The following is a 26,346-nucleotide window of genomic DNA, read 5'->3' on the forward strand; positions in this document are numbered from 1 at the left end:
CAAAGTAGGAGTAAATAAATCATAAAAGCAGGTCTGGGGATGTAAAAAATGGTTATTCTCTGTTTTAAATTTTAATGGGAAAAAAGTATAGACTTTGACCTGTTATTACCAAGTTACACATGGGCAAAAACCCTGTGGGTAAAAACAATGGCAGGGTGACTTAACACATAGGCCAGTAGAAAACTGTTCAAATGAAACTTATCTGCAAAGAAGAATAAGACCTAATTCACCCCCTTCCCACCCCTGCTGTAGTTCTGCTCTGTTTAGCACTAGAGGGCACACAGAGATTGGTCAGATAACTTTAAATGAGAAGCACATTTGTGTGTAGCTGAGGCATATAGCTGTTGCAAGATTTTTAAAACAATGAAGTAGATCTTGGAAACGCTGAAAGATAACAACAATGCTGTTAGCTAGTACAAAACTTTATTTTTTATTTAATAAAAATTATAATCTAGGTGGCATTTGTGAGTATAGTCAATTACTTCGTTTGACTGCTTTCTCTTAGGCACATTTTAATCTTCTCCCTTTCTTGAAACATGGTGCATGTTTTCTATTAATAAGAGCTCACAGACTGTAAAGGATGTAGTATGTAAAGCAGAAAAACAATTATCAAGATTGATTTGTCTTTATGATTTCCTATAGAAACACTGAACATATTCTGCGATTTAAGAACTTAAAACAAGAACAGAAACATGGCACTGCTTGAGTAAAATGTTCAACAAATCTTTAAAAAATGTGCCGTCTATTATAATGTCATATTATAATGTAACAAGCCAAAGATCCCGATGCACGGTTCGTAATGAGAAAAGTAGTAGGCTTCTAATGCAGACAATTAGATACAGTAATGCTGTGTTGATGAAATAAAAGGGAGTAGGATCCATTTACCCAATAATATCTTGCTATTCTATACAAGATACTAATTTTTAATTTACTGAAGATGCTATTGTACAGTACTGTATATAAACATCATAGGAAAAAAGCAAGAGGGGGTGATCCCCAATCCCCCAAGCATTCCTGCATTCACTCAAATCACTTTGGTTGTACAGTGTAACACAGAAACAGAATTCAAATGAGCATTGAAAACTTGTTAAATAGTGCCAATGGTGCAAACTGCAGTTGGTATAAAACCACAATACAGTGTATTTTAGAGTAAAGGGACTTTAGTCTGTATGTTTAAGGAGATTATGATTTGTCAGCCTCACATAGCCCAAATCTTCATCTCAGACTCAAAAACCTAAAAAATAGACAGAAAAATCAATGCATATGCATCTCACCTACAGAACGTAATTAAGAGAAGAGATATTTTTGCACACTGTAGCTTTGGCTGTATCAGTGTGCTGCTCCATTAATTTATGAACCAACCATTAATAGGCTCGATGAATAGTTATCTTTATGACGGAACGTCCAATTTTATAGAAGAAGCTTCCATTAAAGAGAATTGTGACAAATGTACAACAGCTATTAATTCAATTACTTGCATTTATTCAGCAATCATTATCTTTCTAATATCAATTTTTCTTGCTAATGGAGAGAAAAAATGAGAATAGATCATTCAATATGGTTATGAGCCTTCAAATCTCTCAATCGTTACTGTCTTATGGAAGACATTATGAGTGAATTCTCCTTCTGGGTTCCTTTGATTTTTTTAACCTTTGCTTAGTTTATCAGACAATCGGGAAGTGACCAAGTTTGTTGCTAGAAAACTCCATAGATTAATAAAATCTATCTTTGCATATTTTACATCTCAATTTCCATGTAAGCATCAAGTGAAATGGCTCCTGTGGGTTGTTGTCCTAAATAAATGTCAAAATTTCCACCTGCCACCACAACCACAATCACAACAGACCCAAAAAGACAGTTGGGTGTAGCAGGAAAAAGTACCTGTTGTTTTGGTATTTCAGACGGTGACAGGAAGGTTCAGGAAGAATCAGGGAATCTATGGACGCTGTAAACTTTAAAAGACATGCAGTCATCTCAGCCTACAGTAAGTGGTATGTTGGAATGAACAAAGTGAGGCCAAAATAAACCACATGATTAATTTTTTTCCCGTCGGTTTATACTTCACGAGGTATAGTATTTTCTTTTTACTGCAATATCCATTGCAAAGATCATTCTTCAATTTAGTTGTAAAGATCATGTATCTTCTGAAATATTTATATTTTGTTTGGAAAAAAGCAGGTAGCAATAATACTCTGTGGAATGCTGTACATTGGTATAGATCTTGATATTATTTTGCATAATTTATGTCAGCGATGTTAAACAAAATCACTGCCAGTGTTTTAGAAGTTGAAGTGGAAACAAAACACAGCTTCCACAGGTTAGGGATCAAGTGTTTCACTGTGGTATGACAGTTTTACAACAGGTCTACTGCTATCAGTTTCGCACAGTAACTAATGCCAGCTTTGTTTACCTATTATTTTATAGGAGAGCTCCAATTAATTTCATATAAAGTAAAACATTCCATGTTCCCACAGTCTGATTAAGGAGAGAAAAAAACAATTCTAATGTTTTGCATCAACCCTGTGAAATCTGTCAAAACAATAATAACCAGTAAAGGTACACAAAAGTATTCTGGCATCTGAAAATAAGAAATATGGAATTCAGAAAAATCCAGGGGAATATGTGTAATCGTGTGTAATTGGCAGATGCTGAAGTCTTATTTCAAAGGATGGCATAAATCCTGCTTGTCATTCTGAGTTTTTCTCTGTAGATTCTGCATTCAAAATCAAAGAGTAGGCTTCCAAGTGAATCAGCCAGTAACCAGTGCTCAGAGCACTCAGGGAACTGTGCGGTCTTGAGCTGGACATGAGATTCTTATATTAAAATTGTAAAGAGATGGGGCTCCTAATAGGTTCAACCAGTGATCCAAGTCTGAGGTGCTAGTCAATTGAGATAGGTGTCCCCCAGGAAACAGCACACAACTGGTACATGATGCACCAGGTGCAGTGTTAGTCAATTACTGCTCTCTTGCTCAAACACCAACTTCTGCGCTTTCCATTTACATCACAAAATAGACAAAATTTCCAGGTACGCGCAGCACCATGTTTCGCGATTAAGAACGAGACAACAAAACGTCCTGTGATTGATGAGGCCTTATTTACTTAGTAAATAAGCGGGCTTATGAATACATCTCTTTTAATCCAATAAATATATTGCTCTTGATGAATACTACTTACTCGAATACGAGTTGGTAACAACATGGTGACTTACAGCACTTTCATTAAGTTAACAATTTTGTTCTTCATTCAAAATTCCTAAATCTTTTTTTATAATTTCAATGAATTAAGTTGTTACTGAGATTTAATAACTGGTCTGCAGCCATATCACCCTGCACCTCCCAACCGGCAACCCAGTGCCTGGATGGGAGACCTGGGCAAAACTAAGGTTTCTGTTGGAGGTGGTGTTAGTGGGCTAGTAGGGGGCGCTCACCCTGAGGTCTGTGTGGGTCCTTATGCCCCAGTGTAATGATGGGGACCCTATAATGTAAAAAAACACTGTACTTTGGATGAGATGTAAAACCGAGGTCCTGACTCTTTGTGGTCATCACAAATCCCAGGGTGTTTCTCAAAAAGTGTAGGGGTATCCTGGGTAAATTTTCCACTGGCCCTTACCAACCATGGCCTCGTAATTTTCCCCATCTATGTATTGGTTTCTTCACTCTGTTCTCCTCTGTACTGACAGCTGATGTGAGGTGAGTGTACTGGCGCACTATGGCTATCGTTACATCATCCAGGTGGAGGAGGGGAGTCCCCATAACCTGTAAAGTGCTTTGAGTGGAGTGTCCAGATGCTAAATGCTACAGTGTATATACTGAACTGTATGTTTAACTAATTCATTATTATTAGCATTATTATCAGATTAAACAGAAGAGAGGGATGTGTTATTTAAAGACACCTTGATAGGGATTCCAACTTCTAAACAATTTTAAAAAGAACTGGAATAAGAAGGTATAAACTGGTTAAATCTTAAAAAGATTTGAAAGTTTTAATTTTTCTAAGGACATTTGTTGTGGTCAGAACTACAACACAGTGTAATGTAACCAAAGGGGAAAAAAAATTCTAGTCAGAATTTACCATTATATATAATTGAGATAAAAATAACAAACTTAAAGCAGACATTAGGTTAGGAAAAGAGTCTCAAACATCCCTGCTCTGTGCTTCAAGAAAGAATACTAAAAGATCAAAGTGCCCTTTCTCATTAAAGAAAAAAAAACATTAAAAATGTTATTAAGGCAACTGACTCTTTTTGTAGATTGTAAAAATTCCAGTTTTAAATTTACATTCTAGATAATTGTCAAACCTTTTAAAAGTTAATCACATTGATTCTTGATAAGCTTTTTGACTAAAAACATGTACAGTAATTTATTTTAAAAAGTCATTAATTACTGAGTACGTTTGTGTCATTACTGGACTACCTTCCTAGGTTTTAGGTTTTTCTGAATTTACCTTAGAGGTTTAGAAATAAGCATTCACCTGCAATTATCCCACTAGTAAGATGACAACTGAATTACCAGATTTGGGTATCTGGAATCACCATTTATGTTTTTAATTATAAGTCTACAAATAAATTACAAAGTATATATATTTAAATATTTACCTCCCTATGGCTTGACATTGCCAATTGTGTATTAGGGGAATATTGCTATAAGCCTTTGACCATCCAGGGAGAACAGAAACCTGTCCATTTAATCCTGTCGCACTTTCACCGAGTCAAGCCTGTGTCAAGAGCACAGTATCTCATACAAGGGAGTCACTGATGTCACTACAAGGTCACAGGAAGTTGAAAAAATGCAAAAGCTGGTGTTGCATTAAAAATCATCACTTGCTGATTAAAGCCCACCAAGACCCAGCAGATCCTGGCTGATTCTGCAGCAATACTTGAGGATTCTTAGCCACAGTTGGGCACAGATTCAGACTCATGCTTCGAAGAAAATACCAATGATTTATAAAACTTATGCATACCATACAGCCACCATGATGTCAACCTTTCTCTGGAAAAACTGTGTTGTGCAGTTCTTTCCCATCCAGAATGCTCTATTAACCAGCATCTGTCATTAACAAAAGATCCGATAGCCTCCCAGTAGCTAGCTGCGTGCTTCTCAAAGATCTGTTTCTTCAGCCTTCAGAATGCTGAAGAGTTGCTAGTTGCAGTCTCAATTGTAAACATCTGCTATCCGCAATTATAATAGCATATGATAGCAACAAACAGGAACAGTTTTATGCAGGAATTCAGTGTCAGCTTGTCTATAATAAAGGTGCAGAAGGCAGAGTGACTTTAGTCTGTGAGGCAATCTGAAATAAATAGCCAGTGTGACTCCCAGATAACCACATTTTTGATTAACCAGCACTCCCTGTTTGCCATGGATTCCAGATAAAGTTTTTACAGTTGTAATGATACTTAGTGAATAATAAAACTTAGGACAGCTCTAAAAACTACTGTAAAGTATTAGGTGACTGTCAGAAATTATACATAACATAAGAGCACCTTTCAATATTTAAAATTACTCAAAACAAATCTGTTCATAAAATCAAACTCTACTAGATGGGACAGCACATGAATGCTTTAAAATATACAGTTATGCAGCAAAAGAATGTTTTCCACATTCTGCAGAAATGTTATTTGTATTGAATATTGTATTATCCAAGCTATGAAACTTGATTATTACTTGTTTTGATTCTTCATTGCTTAGCAAAGTAACAGCTGTTGAAAGGTCATTTCAAAATTAAATGAGAGGAAGTGACAGGAAGAGATAAAAAATGCAACACGTGTCTCACTGATGTACTGGTGTGAGTGGTCAGTCCTTTATCAATGCATGTACAGTATGTAGTGCTAATTTGCTTCCCTGGCTATTTTCCAGCAATCTGATTTGAGAATATCAAGCTACGAGCTTCTGCCTGACTCCACCAAAGATGCTGCACTGTTTATATAGTTCAGACACGCTTGTCCTCACTCGGTGACAGAAGGAAAGGAGTAATGAGGATGTATTCTCTTTTGGCCTCTGTAAACCTAGCATTGCAGAGATATAACTTTTAGAAACAAACCGCAATTCGAGTTTTTAAATGAAAACATTTAACAGAGAAAACAAGAAGAGTTGAAAAACAAGATACAGATCTATTTTGGCAGCATATGAAATGTCATTATCTGAATATGGAAATGAAGCCTTTAATGCTGTTTAATTGTTTCTGAATCTTTTTGTAAGCTACACACACTAAAAATAACACTCAAATCCAATAATGAAACTCTATATCTATTTCTTTGTGTATTAACTATCCATATATTATTATACACTTCAAAAGGATGGTAAATGGAAAAAAGGACTATCTGAATAGACATGACAGATCACTAGATGATTACACACTCACACTAGACAGGAAATGCAATATTTTATACTCTTTGTCATTTAAAAAAGAAAATAATCAAGATCAAAGCTTTCTTTGATAAATATATTCAGCTTCTAAAGCCACAAATTCTTTAAAAGCAAAACAATAAAATGTAAAATAATAAGGAAAGAAAATCTGTAAATTATACATTAGATTTTTTTCTCCAAAATTAGGTCTTAAGATAGATTTATAGGCAGCAAACAAAGCATTTTATTTCACCTTTTTATGAACAGAACCCTCACCCAACCTAACATTTTTGGAAATAATTTCTAGTTTAAGACTAGGCTACTCACTTAAAATCTTATTCTAGTAGCAAAAACTTCATGTCACTGAATGTCCAAGAAAAATTGGAAAATGCTGAGATTAGCCCTTTTCAGTATTTTGATCTCTGCCAAATTTTTGACTGGAATAACGGCTGTAGCCATCATGTGAACAAGTCACATGACCTGACTGCTACAAAAAAATAAAAATGTCAGGGATTAAACTCTGAGATTAGCCAAATAACTCACAAATGACCTAGAAAGTTGCCTCACACAACTAAGGCTTAAAACACACCAGACACTATCCTTCCAGAAGTCTAAAACAAAACATCCACTTTGATAAAGTTGGGGGTTGTATTTATTTGTATTGCATTGCTATGCTAAAGCTAAATTTCTCTGAGTCAAATTCTCATATCGACCAACAGGTTTATCATGATCGTCTTTTTAATGAGTCTTGTGGTGGACAGGTGAAGCTACAACTGGGCAGATGTGTCTGATTGAAAACCCTATTCTATATTTATTGGTCAAAACCCAGAGGTAGTGCCACTGTGTGATCTTCCCATAAGACTTCTAGGCATGTTGGAAAGGTTTCCTTCTTCACAAAAATGTTGCCCTGTCAAACCTCTCACTGGAACACAAGAAAAAGTCTTAAAACATTGCTCTACCAAAATAATTTAGAATAGCATGGTTCATTAAAGCTAGTTAGCCTTTTTCAAAATAGTGTATACCCCATGGTTAACTGGTGTGTCCCATGGTTTCTGAGGCTTACTGAGTAGTAGTAGAAAAGGCTTCTTCCACAGAGTACTGTATCATGGGAAAGACACTGATGTAAATGAGCTCTTCATGGGCTGGATTTATAAGGGATATTAGAAGAAATGTACTTCTGTTGCAGCTGTAATTATCACTGGAGGTGAACCAACTCATTATTAAAGGTATTATAATACTGTAGCACATAACTGTTGAACACATGAACACAATTACACTGTGCGATGATTAAAAAAAATGGGTCTGCCCCAGTTTCTAACCATCATCCTGGACGTACAGTATATAGAAAACCTCCATGTTTTCATTGTGGCAAAGCACTCATTTACTTTATTGTACCAAAAACCAATGAGAAGAGTAGCAGATTCATTACACATGCAAAGCCTGAATGACAATGACTGTCCAGGACTGGAAATGGGACACAAGCTGCCAGTTACCTGAATCCACTTATCTGGGATGGCCATGGCAAGGCGATAATCAAAGCCTCCTCCTCCTTCAGTCACAGGACGGCACAGAGCGGGCATCCCAGACACATCCTGGAAAACATTTTTTTTTTTAATACTAGTGCTTATAATTTAGCTTACACCTGAATCCAATATGACTTCCATACAAAACTAACAGTGCAATCCAATATAGTACAATAAAAAAAATCAATGACTGATAACAGGCACAAAATTCAGTGTTCAGTCTGAGAAGGCAAATGAAGGGGGTCAGACGTGGTGCAGTCATGATGCTTCCAGGTATGCGGTTGCACCACAGGGGTAAAAATGGACAGAAGGAACACAGAGATTGAAGAGGAGAAAGAATTAAGAGCAGCAGAAGATGGGCAGACCGAATGAGAACGGAGTGTAATGAGCACTTATTACATGGAACAAGATGGAGTTACAGTAAGAGTGGAAAAGCTAATGTCAGCAGTGAGCAAAGACAGGCTTACAATGCAAGCAATGGATACAAGCAGAAACAGATTTGAAGAATAAGAAGTACAGATTTCAAAATTCACGCTCCCCATTCAGGGCAGACATTTTTCATATACATTAATGGCAATGTGCTGTAACAACCCGAAAACAATATCGGCTGCAAATGTATATATTTTTTAAATGCAAGTAGTTTATCTGTGCAACTATACTGACTTCCACTGTGAAATTAAAAAAATAAAATAATAATTGCTTACATATTTCATTCTAAATGGAAAATGTTAAGACATAGATATAAAACATTTACCACATTTACTACGACTATGGCAGCTTTTCAGTGGGTGACCAGAAGATGTTAGTAATGTACAAACTACCGCCATTAATATATAAGATGTTTATAATTTATGAATGCATACAGTCTAGGCATAGATCTGTCTTTCTAATAAGAACACTAAACACTAGTGTTGTATATTCCTTTAGGGTGTCTTTTAAAGTAGTTTAAACATTTAAATTACTAAAACTGTCAAGAAATGATAAATGGCTAGTGGAATTTGTGGATATTCTTCTACAGCTGCACTCCCCAATACATGTTTAACAGTGTTGAGAAAATGAAATAGAAACATGTTAATATGAACTTATCTCACACAAGCTTGACTTGCTAATATCTGTACATGTATTGAAAACATAGTATGAATCAAGACATGTGCACAGCAGTGTACACAGTTAAGCTACTACCTCCCTCATTTGAAGGCAGATGTTTAAAACTTAACAGATCAAAGCCTCTCATAACACTGTTTTAATGGGAGTATTCACATTTAAAACACACCACAATTACAATGAAGTTCAACTAAGAGCTTAGAGCCTACTAAAGGAGTCATAAAGAGGTCATGGTACAGATTCCAACATGGATTATAATTACCTGAAAATTAATTTATATAATTAGCTGAGATTATTTTGTTTTGGCTCACTATCTCAGCTCTGTCTCGGAGAGTAAAACCTCCAGGAAACCACGTAGACTAAATCAGACACTGTATGCTCAAGTTATTGAAAATATACAGTATGTAAGTTATAAGATGCATCATTTAACAATTAAATTAAACATTTAGTAACTTTGCTAGCTTGAAGTGCTTTCATCTGAAGTGCTTTCTTCATTGCTCTGTGGTGTGTAGTTTGTTTGCTACAGAGACTGTCAAATATGTACATAATGTACAGTACACAGAGAGGTAAATAAATGGTCAAAACAGAGAATGCGATGGATGGATAGATACATATGGGAAGACAGTGTCTTACATAGGTCAAATGGAAATAGGGCTAAAGTGCCAGGCATTTTTTGGAAAGCTTTGAAACTAAATATACATTGTCAGGCTTTCACAATGGGCTGTCATTTCTGCTACAAACTTGGACATAACAGAGAAACTTCAAAGTAAAAAAACCAAACAAACTAAAAAAGCAGTAAATGCAACAGAAGATATTTTGGTCACTGCTATGTTTTCCCGGGAGCACTTCTCTGCAGGAAAGGCACAGAGAGAAAAAAACAACAACATAAAGTTAAAATTTAAAAGTAACTCTGCAGCTCTGAAGTTATGTGAACACAAAACAGTTTGCAGCAGATTTGGGTGTTTCATAATTTGAGGGTCTCTTTCTTCCTTGTTAGAATATCTTAATCCTAAAGACCATAGAAAAACAATATACACCAAGTACTATTTGGAGTACTAAACCCTTAGGTTTAAAAGACATGCAGTCAGTAGCTAAAGATAACAATAAATAATTTAATTCATATACACATATACACTAAGTGCTTAAAATATAAAATTAAAATATAGAAGGGGACATACTTTATTGACCACTGTAGTGCAGCACCTATCTATACGTCAGACACAAAGCGTCAGCAGTCCCACTGTCAATCATGTCAGGTGAAGTAGTAAGAAACTGCTTCCCCAATTGAATTATAGGGGAACTTAAGGAAGCCTAGAGTGAAACTTAAGCAGGACAATCAAAGCACAGTGTCCCCAGTCACTATACTAGGTCATTTATTTGGGAAGTAGCAACTTGGCTAAGTGGTTTCTCATCCCAGGACTGAACAGGGACAACCTTTTGATGAGGGATTTGATGAGATCTGGCTACAGGGCAGTTATGCTGCCTACTGTAAATGATTAATAATGTAGTTGTGTCTACATAATAAACTGGTTTAATCAACTAGAATGAGCAGCAGGGATGAGGACACCCATTTTAGAGACAATAGCAAATGTCTCCACTTGGGAAAAAGAGCTGCTGCCATTGAGTAGTTTTCACTCGACTGAACACTGCTAGCACTTGATATGAAGGTACAGTATGTGGAAGTCTGTGCAGGAACAACTACAAACTCTAAACACAGCAACACCCAAAATTGACACAATGCTTACAGAGGTACTTGACTTAACTATCATAAAAAAATAAGCCATGGTAATGTTCACCTAATGTGTGTCAAATTTTTCTGTGTTATCTCTGAAAACATTACTAATTGCAAATAAAATCATTCTTTGTTTCCCCACAAGAATTACCTGCTCATGAGCATTACAAATTAAATTTGTACAACCCTCATGTACTGTTGAACCTTCCTCTTGTCTTGCACTGATTTTTTTCAGTGGAACGTCTGTGTGCTTTTTTCTGCCATGATACTGTAGTATCACTATTGTGCACAAAACAATTTTCATATTATTGAATCATGAATAAACTGGAAAAAAAAACTGGAAATTCTTACATGCTGCTAATCAGGATGAAATCTCCACTAATCTGCATGGACAAGATATGTGTGGTTTGATTTTCCATAATTTCATTTTATTTGCCTCAAAGATAAATACTGCTCACATTTCCATGCAGATACCATTACAGAGAAGGTTCCTTTGAGTTTTTCTATAAAATGAGGGTTCAGTTCATTTTGATGCCTTGTTTAGCCCACCTCTCCTCTTAGTACAGGCAGATTCTTTCCATGAGATCCCTTTTATGGCATGGTGCTGACCTGAAGAGCGTTACGGCTATTAGAAAGATGGGAAGACAGGCATAGCAGGGGATATCCTAGGCAGACAAGCAGAGCAGGGGATGTGCTGAGCAGCCAAGCAGAACAGAGGGAAAGCTCTGCAGCCAAGCAGAACAGAGAGGTTACTGTAGAGTATGTGCCGTCAGCGGCTGTGCAGGAACAGGAAGCAGGCAGCTTTCTAGCTGGTGGTCAAGTCCTGGGTCAGATTTGGAATCAGATGCCTTGGACAGTTTCAGACAGAATGCAGGATAATTAACAAACAGGCTAGTTTGTGCGAGCAACAATTCCAAGGTACACAAGGGTGAAAAGGACTGATGAGATAATTACCCATTAAGCGGGGGAGGTGGAATGGACAGATGCCCCAACCTTGTTTTCACGGCACCGGCAGGTTTTTGAGTCCACATGCGAACATGGCCGGTTGCTACAAAGACCGGAGACCATGGGCTGTGAGCTCTGTCTTGCCCGGTTTAACAATTCCAAGATGGTTTTAGAGGAGTGTGGCTTACATTAGAAGTAGCAGGGACCCAAGTACAGAAAAGAGCTCTGACTTAACATGTTCCAATCAAAACCTGCGAAAATGGTGCAGAAGATTATTTTTCCTGTTAGGTATGTTCTAACCTACAGTATGTCATTTAGATAAAATCTTAAAAATGGCTCATTCTTCAGGTGAAATAAATGATATTTGTGAGTTCTTCCAGGGAAATGTAACAAGTTGGGGTCCCAGAAGAGCTTTTTGCTGGGACTTTCTTGTAACAGCCATCAGAAATGCCATCATCTACAATGGCATTCAATTTAAGCTAAAAGCGTGCTTTTATTTGGATTTAGCTATTTTTGTGTAAGGTTGCTTTTGTACTTTGTGTGTTTTATACAGTATGTCACATTATGTACCATATACTTTAGAACAGTACTGTATTTAGAACAATGTTGCTGATGAAGGGCATAAAATAATTGCAGAGGCAAAACCAATGGCATTTTGCTCAATATTCATGCTCTGCATCTTAAAGCATTCCTTTTAATTAGGTTTTTCCTGTAAAGCCTCTGGATTATTTTTTTTCAAATATCAAGACTGTTTGTACTCCTTCTAAACAATAAAAGCCATGCAGAGTTAATACTTGTTTCATAAGCAGATCATTCCTTTTGTTCTGAACTATTCAATACAAAAATTAAAAACAAAGATTAATTTTGGTTAATCACATGGAACAAAGCTTTTCTAATCACTTAAACAATTTGTCACGTAAGTCTAGAAAGGGATGGCGTGAACAAGAAATATGAAATAAGCACGCATAATTTAAAATCTTGCCCGTATTTTACTGCTGATTTATCTGCTTATTGCATGGTAAATCCTTTTTGAGATTTCCTAATTTAACCCTTGATGCATACTCATAAAATTCAAATTCAAATACTCTGCTGTCATGCTGTCAGGCTTTTCATTAAGCCAACACTTCTCAATTAAAACTTGTGTACAACACTTTGTATTACTTTTAGGCTACATTTTTTGGAATTCCTCCTAGTTTTACTCTGCTTTAAAAAAAATATTCGGCACCATGTTGCCGATTCAAACACAAAACGTATAAAGACTACTTCAGGTATAGTGTTTAAGGGTGCTACAAAATAAGTGCTCCAAAATTTGATCTCATAATTATGCTCACAAAGTATCACAAAGGCTCATGGCTCATTTTATAAACCAATTTAAGCTAAATCTCTATTAATTTTTACTTTAGGTGGCAAGAGGCAGCTAAACACATGGAACCTAATAGCCTAGTTAGAGGGAAAGTATCCACATTTAGTAATTCAAGGAAACTGTCCAGACAAAAGTCCTTAGAGCTTTAGTACTAATGGTCAAAGAGAAGCAGCACACTTGTCAGTTTCACAAGAGAGGGTATTTCTTTATCTTGTTTTAACCTGCACTGGTCATGTAATGGGTTTTAATCCTACCATTCAATCTTAATAGTTTTTGAATTGGTTACTTGATTTTTCTCAAATTACTAAACACATGAGGTTCACAAGCTGCTTTTAAACTGCACAACTGAAAATGGCAGACAAACAGTAAAAATATTACATATTGAGATTAGACATCTGGACCACAGCTACAGTATGTCTTATCATATAATACTTTTATATTAAAGAACATTTCTTTAATCTATTTTTAAAGAAGAACTACAATGTTTAAAAAAGATCAATATCCATTCAGTTACAGTTTTGACAGTTTAATATTAGCTATTAAAGACACTGTCAGTGCAAATTGGACATTAGAAAAAATGCTTTCATTAATCATTAAAACATGCAGTTTCATGATATGGTTACTGAATTAATAGGGTTAATTAAGTTGCATATAAACCATTTCTAGTTCCTTGAATCTAAAGACGAATCCAGCTAAACTGAACTCTACAGTGTTATGAGGACACTGAAGGAATTAAACAGAGTTAAACAAGTCTTAAATTCATTAATTATTATTTTATGTGTACACTTTATTTTTCCTTCTTTTTATGTCCACACAATTAAGAATCACCTTTAGTTTAAGACTTTCCTTTCCTGTACCAAACAGAGAGGTCCTAACCACCAGCTCACTCATTTAGCCAAAGCCATTTGTTTTTTTTCACACTGCAAGATCCACAGTACTGTACCTTACACATAAGGTGGCTCAGAGCCACAAACTGACACTTCACGGGACGCCTCACCTGGGAGATAACTACCAGGCCCCATAAGTCACGTGTGTGCTGAAGGCTGAGAGGACCCATACCAAACAACAGATACAGATCACAAAATAAAGATTACAGATTTAAGACACATATATTTGTTTAACAATGGATTGTTTTTTTAACAATTGTTCATGCTAATTTTAGTTTTTCACTATATGAAAAAACATAAAATACAAAATTGTACGTACATGTAGGACAGGAGTCCATACATTTAAAAGATAAGAAAGAAGAAGAGGTTAATTGAACAGGTTGTCAAGAAAAGAAAAGGCGTGATCATGCTGTTTAGAGACTCCAAGTTCTCCTATTTTAGCCTCTCACTAAACACTGAAGTTAGGCTGCATTTCAGTTTTTAAATAGTTGGGTTGGAAAAATAATGCTTTAATAAAGCGTATCAAGGGAACAGAGTAAAGCAATATTGGACAAGAAAAAAAAATCAACAGAGGATTAGAAAATTAAACACACCCTCAGCTGGAGAGAGAAACAGTGCTTTGGAGAGAGTTTTCCCATTATCATCAATTACTCCAGCAGTATTCTTAGTAAACCTTTTGAGATTTTTTTTTCTTGAGTCAGTCTAAATGTCAGCTGTGTATGACTGATCTGACTTTTGGTCACAAGATGTGGGTGTCTGAAAATGTACAGTATATAGAATACAGAAACTAAGTCTAATGACCCCGAACACAAAGTAATACAATTTTGTGGTTCTATTCATTCAAATAAACAAAAAAAAAGGCATTTTAACACTGCACCTTGACATGGGGTGTTATACAAAAGTAATTGTTTTCCATTTATATCTTATATACTGTATCTTTCTTTTGTACAATTTTGTTTTGTAATTGTTTTCCCTGTAAAGCTAATAATTTGTCAACTAATTACAAAAGTGCTAGTTTTTAGGTTGTCAAAGACCAATAGTATAAAGGAAAGTAGTGAGGTCTGTAAGATTAATAACAAATGTAAATTCAGCATTAAATGTTGAGTACTTACTGTACTCTAGAGCCTGAATGATGTTTTACTGAAATCTTGCAGTATTACAGTATATAAGCATATATATAGTATATATATTTTTAATATTACATTACAAAAAGTACAGAAATGTTACCAGGCTTTTTGTGAATAATACTGTAGTCAGAAAGTAACTGTTGAATAATCTGAATATGGGGTGACAGAAAAGGTCTTTATTATCGTATTTTAAGCCATGAAATATATAAAGTAAACTTAAAAGGACTACTGTATGTCAAGCTGACACCCACAAGGAGACTGAGTAATAAGCATTTTTCTTTTACAAAAGAATCTACGCTGTATTCAGGAACAAGCTACCGTTTCTAAGTTTACAATACAGTACTGTACATCAATCTTATTTATGAAACAAAGCGGTACAAGAATGTAATGCAGCGCCCACTTTATGCTTTCTCAGCGCTGTTCTTCTGTGGAAGGAATGTGTCTCAATATGTGCTCTTTATACCAGTAACTTCCACTCACCTTACGTAGAGAAGTTCATTATGGCATCCACAAGAGCTTTTTATGTAAATGGAGCTGATTTGAACAAAGGCATGTAAAAAATGCATCATAATTTATCTTGGACGACTCAAACTTTCCTTCATTAAAACTGCAACAAAACTGAAGTCATGCCTCATCATGCATGTAAGACCAATGAAGTAAACCTATTAGTGGATAGCACTGTACTTGAATTTCAATCTAAATTGAAGAACTTGGGGTGATATTTGAACCAGGATTGATGTTTGGCCCACATGTGCAAAATACTGTAAAAACGTAATTGTTTTATCTCAGAATGTCTGCCAGACAATGTTGCCTCGGAATTTACTGTAGCTGAAAATTTCGTCAACACTTTCATCTCCTCAAGAATTTACTACTGTTACTAAATCAACATGGAACAAACTTTACTATGTCCAAGAATTTGCCAGCCAGAATCCTGACCAGGTCACATGGAATTGATCACATTTCTCCTGTCCTGGAGTCCTTGCACTGGCTTCCTAACACATTTTGTGTCAACTTCATGCTCACCTACAGTATAAGGCTCTAAATGGCTTGGCACCACAGTACCTGTCTGATTTATTATCTTCCTACAGTACTTCCCTACCTCAAAGTCTTTTGTCCGTCTCGTCTCCTGTTTGTCCCTCAAGCCTGGCCACACACAATGGTTGACAAGGCCTTCTCTTCCTATTCCCTTCCCTGAGCACTTTCAAATCCTGATTCCAAAACCTTCTTCAGAAAGTTTTTACTTAATTCATGGTTGTTACTGCCCATTCGCATCTCCTACAACATTCTAAACTCTTGTTTTTAACTGTGCTATCTCTTAATTAATTATAAAATTAAGTAATATTATTATTATTATTATCATTATTATTATGAATAATAATAATAATAATAATAATAATAATAATAATAATAATAGCTGTTGTTTACGCTGTTATTATTATTTATTGAGTTGAGTAAGTCCCTCAACATATACTGTAAGTAAACATGGCTGAAGAGATGAGCCTGAATGTAGTACAGCAATGGCTTTATTCAATATTTGCCTAAAAAAATACTGCAGTTAAAAGTAAAATCATGGTTCATTGAAAATAAATACTGCTTCTGTGACCAGAAACATAACTAACCTCCTGCATTATGAGTCACCTTTCCAGTCAAGCCACATTAAAGCAAATACCTCTTCCACGTCATCTTTAATGCAGAAATGCACTCGGTTGGTTTTATGCGATGTGCGTGGCTGTACATTTTGAATGTAGTGCTATAGTAGTGATGAGGTGACATGCAATCTGCAGTTACTAGTTTATTTCTCACCTCTGCAATGGTAATGCAGTCAGGATAAAGGGTGTGAAGGATGTAGTTGGACACCATGAGATACACCAGGGAATCTTCATCAATCTGGAGGCCGAAATACTCATTGTAGTCTCCTGAAAAGCCCGAACCTGCAGACAAGAAGAAAAAGGAATGGCAAATTTACCATTGGGCTTAAAGGGCTGTCCACTGTGGTGTGTAATTGTCCTTCTGTGTGTTTCTGCAGAGATGCTAGTAGTAGCACTCACCTCTACTGCTGTTTATAGAACATCGTGCCCTCACACACCTTTGTGCAGCACGGATGAAAAGATTTTTTATTTCCTTTTTGTCTTTGAAAGATCAGAATTGCATTATTCTTTGTTGATTGCACAGCAACGAGTGAACTGTGAAACTTATATTCAGCGTTAAAGCAAACTTTGTCAGAGTACACAGCATTTACTGTACCAATCTTTGTTTTATTTTAGTGATGTGGTTACCAGCTCCCTTTTTTTCCTCGTTTTAATTATACTTGTGAATTTATATAGTCATCGTTTTTTATATGTCTGTTTATTTATGTCTTACGTCTTTAATCATTACAAATTAAATATTATGAGCAAAACTGGCTTGCACCATTTCAGTAGAAAAAAACTCAAATGTTTCACTTGTACTAAGTGAGTACTGAAAACAAAACTTTAAGAAATACAATTTAGTCTTCCACACAGTTTCAGAAACTCTCCCTTAATTTTATGTATATTCAAACCACTGCATGGTATTCAAACCATGTATGCATTTTTTATCTTTCTACTCAACAGCTTTTGGATTTTTCACCAGCAACAATCCAATACTGGGAAAATCCGTCCATTACTCTCTGAAAAATCCTTGTAACATTATGCGAACTGCACACACAGACGCCATTCGTCTAATAATTCAGATAGTTTCTAGAAAGGTTTGCAAGAGCTTGCAATATTCATCACAAGCTAAATCTTTAATGGAGCGTGGTTAACCATTTCCCTCCAGTAATTCCGCAAAGAACATGGTATAATACAGTACATACTGTATACTTCCATTTCAAATGATATTAAATATTTCCAACACAACAGTAATGGAATGAAGAAATAGTTTTTAGTGTATATATTATTCATGTTTACAACAATGTAATTATGACTACAGAATATCCAGGTCCCAGTTTTTTTTGTCTCCTATTACTAATTTGGGTAAAGACATGTGTCTTTATGGAATTTTTAATCAATGAAAATCATGTCCCCCAGTAGAAGTCTGAAACGGCTTGAAGGGAACTTTGTAATTGAAAAGTCTGCTATATTATAAAAAAATAAATTAAGAAAAAAATGCATTTTCCTGGATTGTGTCACCTAGTGTATGAATTGCAGAGCTCTAGGCATGACTCGGTTTTAGAGTGAGGTAAGGTTAGGAAAGGCTTTCTTTTATGTATAGATTTAGTTATTTTTAAATAATACAACTATTTCTGTGTAGACATTTTACCGAAAGACTCTTCATTTTACTGCAGGTAAGAAGCATTATGCATTGCACTAGTCTGTGCTGCTATGACACAAAAAGGACAAATTAAGACAACAATTGTGGCAAAGAAAGTAAATGACATGTCAAGATAAGTTGGTGAAAATAAATAATACTTATTTCTACAAAGAGTGTGAATACTTCTCTCATAAACTGGTTCAAATGGAACTTGCTAACCTTCTAGCATCTTGATCAATGCTTAGTCTAGATTTTAGTCTAGGTCTTTGTCTGCATAGTTGTGTCATAGTAAGGGAGATGAATACTTATGCAATCATTTATTTTACATTTTATATTTTATATTTCTATATATTTTATATAATTAATGTAAAAGTATCTGTATATTTTCTCACTTTGACAGCACAGAGTATTTTATTAGCTCAGGTGGGTAGTTGCATCAGCATGTGTAGACTGCAAAGGAACAAGTAATAGGTTAATTTCATGCTGAAAAAAAAGAAGGAAGAAAACACAACGTTTCATCCGTGGAGCCTTCTTCAGCCTTCTTTTTTTTTAGCATGGAATAAACCTATTACTTGTTCCTTTAGAGTATTTTATGTCAATCCATTGCAGAAAAATATACAGTAAATACACTGTGATCCACAGTATAATAGTAAACATAGTAAAATGTGGAAAAAGTCCAAGGGGGTGAATACTTTTGATAGCAACTGTACAGGATACAATGTATATTTGCTAGTGTATCAGCTAATCTTTAAAATAACCCAAGATATATAAAAAAAAAACCTACTGTCCCTTTTCTTACAATATAATGAATTAGTCTTAGTAACTTGCACCAGATTCAACAATGACATTAAAAACAACTTGTAAGCAGAAGTTCACATTCCTTCTCTTGTTAATTATTTAGCTTGTTCATTATTTGGATTTAATTATCCTGCAGCTAGAATCACACCTTCCCCCTTCTCTTAACGACAGACTACTTATCTTCTAAATTCTCTCTATTCATTGTAGGTTTCATTTCACACCTCTTTTCACCTATCCTGACTTCACACCTCCTGATTGGTCTCTCTTTCTGTCCCCTGCTCCCGCCTCCTGCTCCTCCTCTCTCCCAGCTTTCATTCTCCTGCTACATTACCTTTGCTTACTGCCCTGTCTTTCTCACACCTGAAGGCGGCTCCACGGCCGAAACATTGTGTTTTCTTTCTTCTCTTTTCAGCATGGAATAAACCTATTACTTGTTCCTAATATTTATATGCACATCCTAGTGTACATCCTAAACTCACAGAGACTCTCCTAGTTTTTGTGCCTCATAATTACAGTACCTCATAATTTACCGATGCACCAGTATATTTATTAAATAATTATTATGTATTAATTGACCAGTTCTTGCGTACCATAAGATATTATCTACAGAATATGTTTCTGACTGCAATAATTTCTATATTTCTAATATTCATTTATTGTTTTTACTGTAAACGTACAAAAGCATAAAAGAGTTATGAAATGTGCTGAAACAAATCATTTAAGCTGTGCACAATAAATGTCCTTTTTCATTTCATTTACTTCTATACTGTGGTTCAACCTGTTCTAAAAATCTCTATATATGCTTTTATACTGCACATATATCTTATATATTATAGTATATCCTACATATAATTCTTATTTTTATACCTGGCAAACAGAATTCAAACATGAATGTCAATCTCTGATCTGCAATGTTGCTGTGCAGACATCCTATCAAATTGAATGCCTGAGAAATTTACAGAAGAGACTAGACATGAACACAGTGTTTACCAATGCCATGGTGATGATAGAGCATGGAAGTCACACCATCAAACCTAAAGCCATCAAATTTGTACTCCTCCATCCACCAGCGCAGGTTTGACAGCAGAAACCTCAGGACTTCCCAGCTAAAAGAAACAAAGGAATAAAAAAACAGTGTAAAATGAAGACAAACTCCCAAAAACACAAACACTAGCAAATAATTTGTTGTTAAAAGCTCCAAACATAATTCTACCTGCTCCAGACAACTCTAAGAGGTTTCTTTGAACAAACAGAACCAAGGCCATGTTAATAAGCAGTAGGATACATTAATAAGGCATTTTTGTCAATCAGTTAGCCCTTAAAATTGTCTGTTACACTTTCCAATGAAGCAAAGTATATAAACTGTATATTATTATTTGTATATAGAACTAAACAATAAAGTATACAAAAAGAGGAAAAAGATTGAAAAATCAGAGCAGAACAGGGGGATTCAATATACTGTATGCTGCATATTTGTTATAAAACATTACTATATTTTACTATTGTGTTGACAATTTGATCTCAGCTTCAAAACAAGAACATTAAAAATGTATTTTACCGATCTTGGAATAATTATTTTCCTAGAGAAAAATGTCTCATTTTGTTTGCAAAAATAACTAACTTTTAAAATTACACCAGTGGGGTTACATACTGTATCTGTCTTATTTAACCATTGCCTTCATCTGCATTCTAAAAAGATAAAGAATACTACAGGAAGTACCAGAATAGTTTTGGCATGTTGCCTCATTTTTGGTAAGGTTTTCTCAACTCAGAAGAAACAAAAAACATTGTACAGTTACACAACAACAAAAATACAATTATCAGGTTGTGCTTCATGGTCAAAATCACTGAACTGAGCATTATCTTGACGTACTTACAGTGTGTGTGCAAAGGAGTTGATATCCTCAATTCATAAGAATTATAAAATGACAACAGTGCGGTCACCTTAATAATATCTAGTTAGACAGGTATAATTATTTGGTATTGGATAATTGCATTAATTACTTGGAGAGGTCCCAGCAATATTATACTATTATTGGCATGCAAGCTTCCAGAAAGTTTGCGTCAGAGCTATGTTGTATGGGCATAAAGAGGTAGGGATCGAGGGGACAAGAATAATTTATTCTTGTCTTGACTGATAACCAAAAAGGGGAAACAAAACTGCCACTACTAGCTTGCCTTCTTTCCTGCTTCCATTTTATGATCCATACATAGTGATAAGGAAACTATTTAGCCTTCACAAGGATGATGGATGGAAATAGACTTACAGTATCACTGAAAAATGTCAAAGGTGACTAGCCACTGTCAAAGTCCAGCAAAGTGATGTGAAAGGTGCTCATACTGGCCTAGAAAACAGACCTTTAAGAAAATTTCATTTGTTCCTGAAATAAAATAATCAATAGCTTTTGGAGATTTTTCCTCTGGGACACAAATACACTTTCTTTGTTAGCCTTTCTCCAGTAAGGGTGCTGCAATGTTCCACATTTCCATGGAAATGTCCAAACAATTATAGGGACAAATACAAAGTCATACATGTTTTAAACATCCTAAATATTTATATTTTACAATTTAAATCAAAACATCTCAGTATCTTGTTTGTTTTTAAAAAATAACCATTTGATTACAAATGTGTCCATAGTAAGGTTGAAGAAATCTAAGGTGAACTTCAAGTTGAATTAACTTGACAGTTCCTAAAACCCCTTGATTTTCTCAACATTTTAATTCAACATGTAGTTTCAAAGGGACAGTGTATAAATAAAGATCAGGATGCTATTTTTAAATTCAAAATAGTTTAGTGCATAAGACCCTGCCTCCACTAAACAACAAAAAAAATGTATTGTTAAAAAATCAAACTCATCTGGTTCCTGTGTCCGAGACATCCTCATCAGGGATTTTGCTTTCTTTTGAAAACACTAGGAAGCCCTATTTGGTTTGACACAGTTCTGAGCACTACTCAAGAAAACAAACACCACAGAGGGGAATTGACCAAGACAACTGTCTTCAGGTTACAGTTAGATCAATGGTCTGCTGTTCACTTTCCTTGGCCTTGCCTTCTGTCCACAAATGAAAAGGAATAGATCTTGGCAAGCCTACTTTAGAACACAAGCAAAACCAGTGAATCTACCTCACTGGTCCTGACAAACTATTGTACTATTGTTTCTCAGTTTATTGTACCAACATTACAGGAACAGTACAACTCTTAAGAACCTTAATATAGATTCTATTGATTTCCAATTTCAGGTTTGGTTAATAGAGTACCTCTCGCTGAATGAAATGCTATAGGTACGCTGGGCAAATGTTCCGAGGTCAAATTCTTCCAGCACGGGGGTACCTTTAAAGCGGAGACGACGGCACCGAAATTTTTTGGCGCGCCTTCTCTTTAAAGCCCTGGCCAAAAATGAAGACAGTACGTACAGTTATAATTCAAACAGAATTAAAAACTACACATCCCAATTACCATGGTGGTGCTTGTGATCATTGCGTTTAACCAACGAAACAGGGTGAAAAATCAGTCACATGACTTTGGGGCAGAGTTTCGAAAGCTTAACCTATCAGCAACAAAGCGAAATTTACACGATAGGCTACCTCAGACTGTCAGTTACATGACTGTGTATGTCGCTTAAGCCACTCCTATGTGGCATTTTAGTTATGGAGGCGAGAAGAGCCCCCCCCCCCCCCCTCTGGGTGTCTGATTTGCCATCTTTAACTGTTCAGTGTCTGAATCATAGTAGCTACATGTACAAAATAAAGTTAATCCCAGCTACAAAACATATATATTTTTGTGGTAAGAAGGCGCAAAACATCAGTATTTACTGCTATTAATTACTGTATGATTTATAGTTGAAATCTGAGCCTAGATATAAAGTTAGATATAAAGTTAAAATCTCGACAAAGCAATGTAGGAAATACAGAGAAAATAAATCCTTTCTGACATCTAAAATCAGTTTTGTTCAAGGTCTCTAAAACAAACAAGAAAAAGAGGATTTTCGGAGGGCAATTACGCTGTGTTTATATAGGATAAGTGATTTATGAGCAATCTAATTTCTTGTTCACTTAAAACAGTGAAATGTCAGCTGCAAAAGATCGCAACAGAAACAGCACTCTCTCTGCCTGTCACAGACGTTCAGGAAAGGCTGAATGAAGTCATGTCAAGTACAATAATTCGGTGATCAATAATAACAGTTGTAGGACAGGAAATAAAAGATAGTGAAAACTTACACTTTTTTAGGCTAAAACTCAAGTTCATTCTACAAATTAAGGCAAATGAAAATTCAGGACGTTAAAGTGCTAGAGGTGTAAAAAATACAAAAATGCACATGAGTAAAAAGTTTTAGAAATGGAGCAGGTGTTGCTTTGAAATAAGCAAACAGAAAAAAAGCCATGACTATAGTGCAGAAGAGGGATGCAGGAACACTTGCTTAGATATACAAAAAAATCACAAAAAGGTGTATGTTACAAAAGAGCATGCAAACATGTTCATCATGTACATGAACATGTACATCAATTTCCCTTCACGATGAATAAAGTCTTATCTATAAACATGAAACACAGTGAGGAATCAGAAAATTAGCATGCATAAAAAACAGCAATTCTGTCAATGAGCCCTAAATGAATTAATAGCAACCATGGTTTCATGGAGGGCTTCTCATATAGTTGGGCATTCAGGTAGATTGCCAGGTGAAAGGATTTGTAAACATACTTTGTTAAAGCAAGTCAGTTTTTTCCACAACACATAAAAGACATTTTTCCAAGAAAGTTTAGCCTTTGTCACTAATGAAACCACTAAATAAAGACATAAATATAGAAATCTTAAGATTTTTTTAATTCAATGTTGGTAACAGGTTGAGCTAAGTGTATATTTTGTCGCAGAGTTGCTGCAAGATGTTAACAGTGAAAAAGGGTATTTAGAAATTAGTTATTTCAAGAAGAAAATTTTCAGAATAATTGCAAATCTAGCAGGATAGAGAAAGCACAGAAAACAGGCAGTTAGATTGATCAGATTAGTATGAAAAGTTATTTAGCAAAGGGAATGAGAAGAGTGACAAACTAGTATACTTTAGATCTTTTTATCTGAACCAGGGAAAATCTGATCATGTTTCTCTATAACAATAATAAAAAACTTTATTTTATATATCACCTTTTAAAGTGGCATCTCAAAGCAATTCAGTAGATATAAAAACAGATAAAAGGACCACAGATTACAAAGTAAATACATATAAGAAAGACAAGCAGTTAGAGGTGCTACCAAAATTAGAAAATGAAGCAGACACTAAGTCTTCTGAAAAGAAAGGTTCTGAGGTCAGATTTAAATGCACTCAGGGTACGTGACTGATATCACTGGGAATACAAATTGAGAGCTCTGGGGTGCAGCTAGAGAAGACCCTGTCACCCACAGAATGTAGATGTTCTTGAGGACAGCTAGAAGACCAGAGTCAGATGGACAAAGGTGGGGAGTAGACAGATAATAAGCCATATACTGTAGGTACTGAATGAGGATGAGGATTTTGAAGTTGACTTGAAACCTGATAGGTAACTAATGCAAGGACTTGAAAACAGGTGTAATGCATCCCTGATAGGATTCTCGCTGTCATATTCTGAACATATTGAAGATTGCTCGGTGTGGATTTAATTTCCCCAGTGAACAGGATGTGCATTTATTAATTCTAAGAAAAAAGCCTTTCTTGATTTCTCTAGTTCTTAGTTTCTCTAGTTCCCTTTAAAATAAACTATTATTCCACAATGCAGAGTATTACATGGCCATTATTTACACATGATATTTGTGATTTAAAGAAATTAACACAAGCAGCTTTTGGAGATTTAAGTGTTGGCTGAGTTATTGCAGGATAAAAGACTAGAGATGTTGGTAAGAAGAAGATAATTTTGGGATAGCTGACGAATACACTGATAACAAGAACATTTCCTAATGGGGTTAGGCATACTTTTGATGAAGATGATGAAGTTAACAGACTGTATGTTTACATAGATACTGGAATGAGGATTGTATTTTAGATTTTGTGTAGTTGCTAGCATTGAACTTTGTGTTGGATGCACATGAATTGAAGGAATGGGCAAACATAGCTGATGCAGATCCACAGAGCCAGCATATTAAGATGTTTATAATTAGAGGCAATTTGTTTAAATAACTAGGTATGGATACTGATGTGCAAGAGAGGTGGAAAGGCTGTTTCCTTAAGCCAGCACTATAAAATATTTTATTCTCAGTGAGATGCTGCCATTTCATAGTGGGTTTCTAACACTTTGTATAGTTCCATCCACACAGTGCCTTTACTTCCATCCATTTCTAATCTCTTTATCCAGTACAGAGGATTTGGAGCCTATCCCAGTAAGCAATGGACACAAGGCAAAATACACCCTGGACATAGCACCAGTCCATCACAGGACAGACAGACACAAACACACACACACCAGGGCCAGTTTTCCCATAAACCAATTAACTTACCAGTATGTTTTGGAGTGCGAGAGGGAGTCATATCACACATATAGAGAAAAACCATGTAATCCAGAGAGAACATGCAAACCCCACACACACAGGATGGCAGGAATTGAACCTAGGACCCCAGTGCTCCAAGATAGCAATGCTAACCACTTCGCCACCATTATAAATGGATGGATATCTTAGTTATCTTTCTAGTTCACAGGTTTGCATGCATAATTTAATTTTGAAAGCCACTGAGACATCAGGTACTACTGTTGTATTTATGAAAAAGAAACAAAACAAAAAGCATACTAACAACTGTGCCATCCTACTCTTTAGTTAATACAATTTATTATTTATAAACAGTTAACATTGTTAGCAAAATATTTTGAATTATATTTAACCCTATTTTTTCTTTAGTTTTGCATTTAACTTATTATATGATAGTCAGATTTAATGTATATTTGAACAATGAAAATATATTTTTACAAGATGTTGGGGAAAGTGCAACAAATTATTACAGTGCTAAATTTAATATTGATTGCTAATAGTTTATGCTAACACCTAACTTTCTCAATTAGATGTATTTAAAACTGAACTAAGTGTAACATACCATTCAGAAATACAATCGAGAATAGTTTTGTGGTGTTTGTATGAATGAAACGTTTCTAAAATGTATAACGTAACAAAATTAAAGACGATTAAAATCTGCAATCTTTCCACTTGTAATGTCATTAGACAGAACAAGAAGTTTCTGCTTTGTCTAAGGATGGTATCATAAAATAGTGGTGAGAAAGCTGTGCTTAATGATAATT

At 35.3% G+C, this 26,346-nt stretch overlaps 1 protein-coding gene across 1 annotated transcript in view; it reads right to left on the reverse strand.

Annotated features, from left to right (window-relative positions):
- gbe1a (glucan (1,4-alpha-), branching enzyme 1a) overlaps nt 1–26,346 on the reverse strand; it is a 379,113-nt gene that overhangs the window by 139,115 nt on the left and 213,652 nt on the right. Inside the window, exons 8-10 of the mRNA XM_015341997.2 lie at nt 20,086–20,201; nt 16,831–16,958; nt 7,840–7,938 (exon numbers count right to left, since the gene is read on the reverse strand). Coding sequence (XP_015197483.1) covers nt 7,840–7,938; nt 16,831–16,958; nt 20,086–20,201 — 343 coding nt within the window. The remainder of the gene's footprint in view (nt 1–7,839; nt 7,939–16,830; nt 16,959–20,085; nt 20,202–26,346) is intronic.

The sequence above is a fragment of the Lepisosteus oculatus genome, chromosome 5 (assembly GCF_040954835.1).
Source record: "Lepisosteus oculatus isolate fLepOcu1 chromosome 5, fLepOcu1.hap2, whole genome shotgun sequence".
Classification (NCBI taxonomy): Eukaryota; Metazoa; Chordata; class Actinopteri; order Semionotiformes; family Lepisosteidae; genus Lepisosteus; species Lepisosteus oculatus.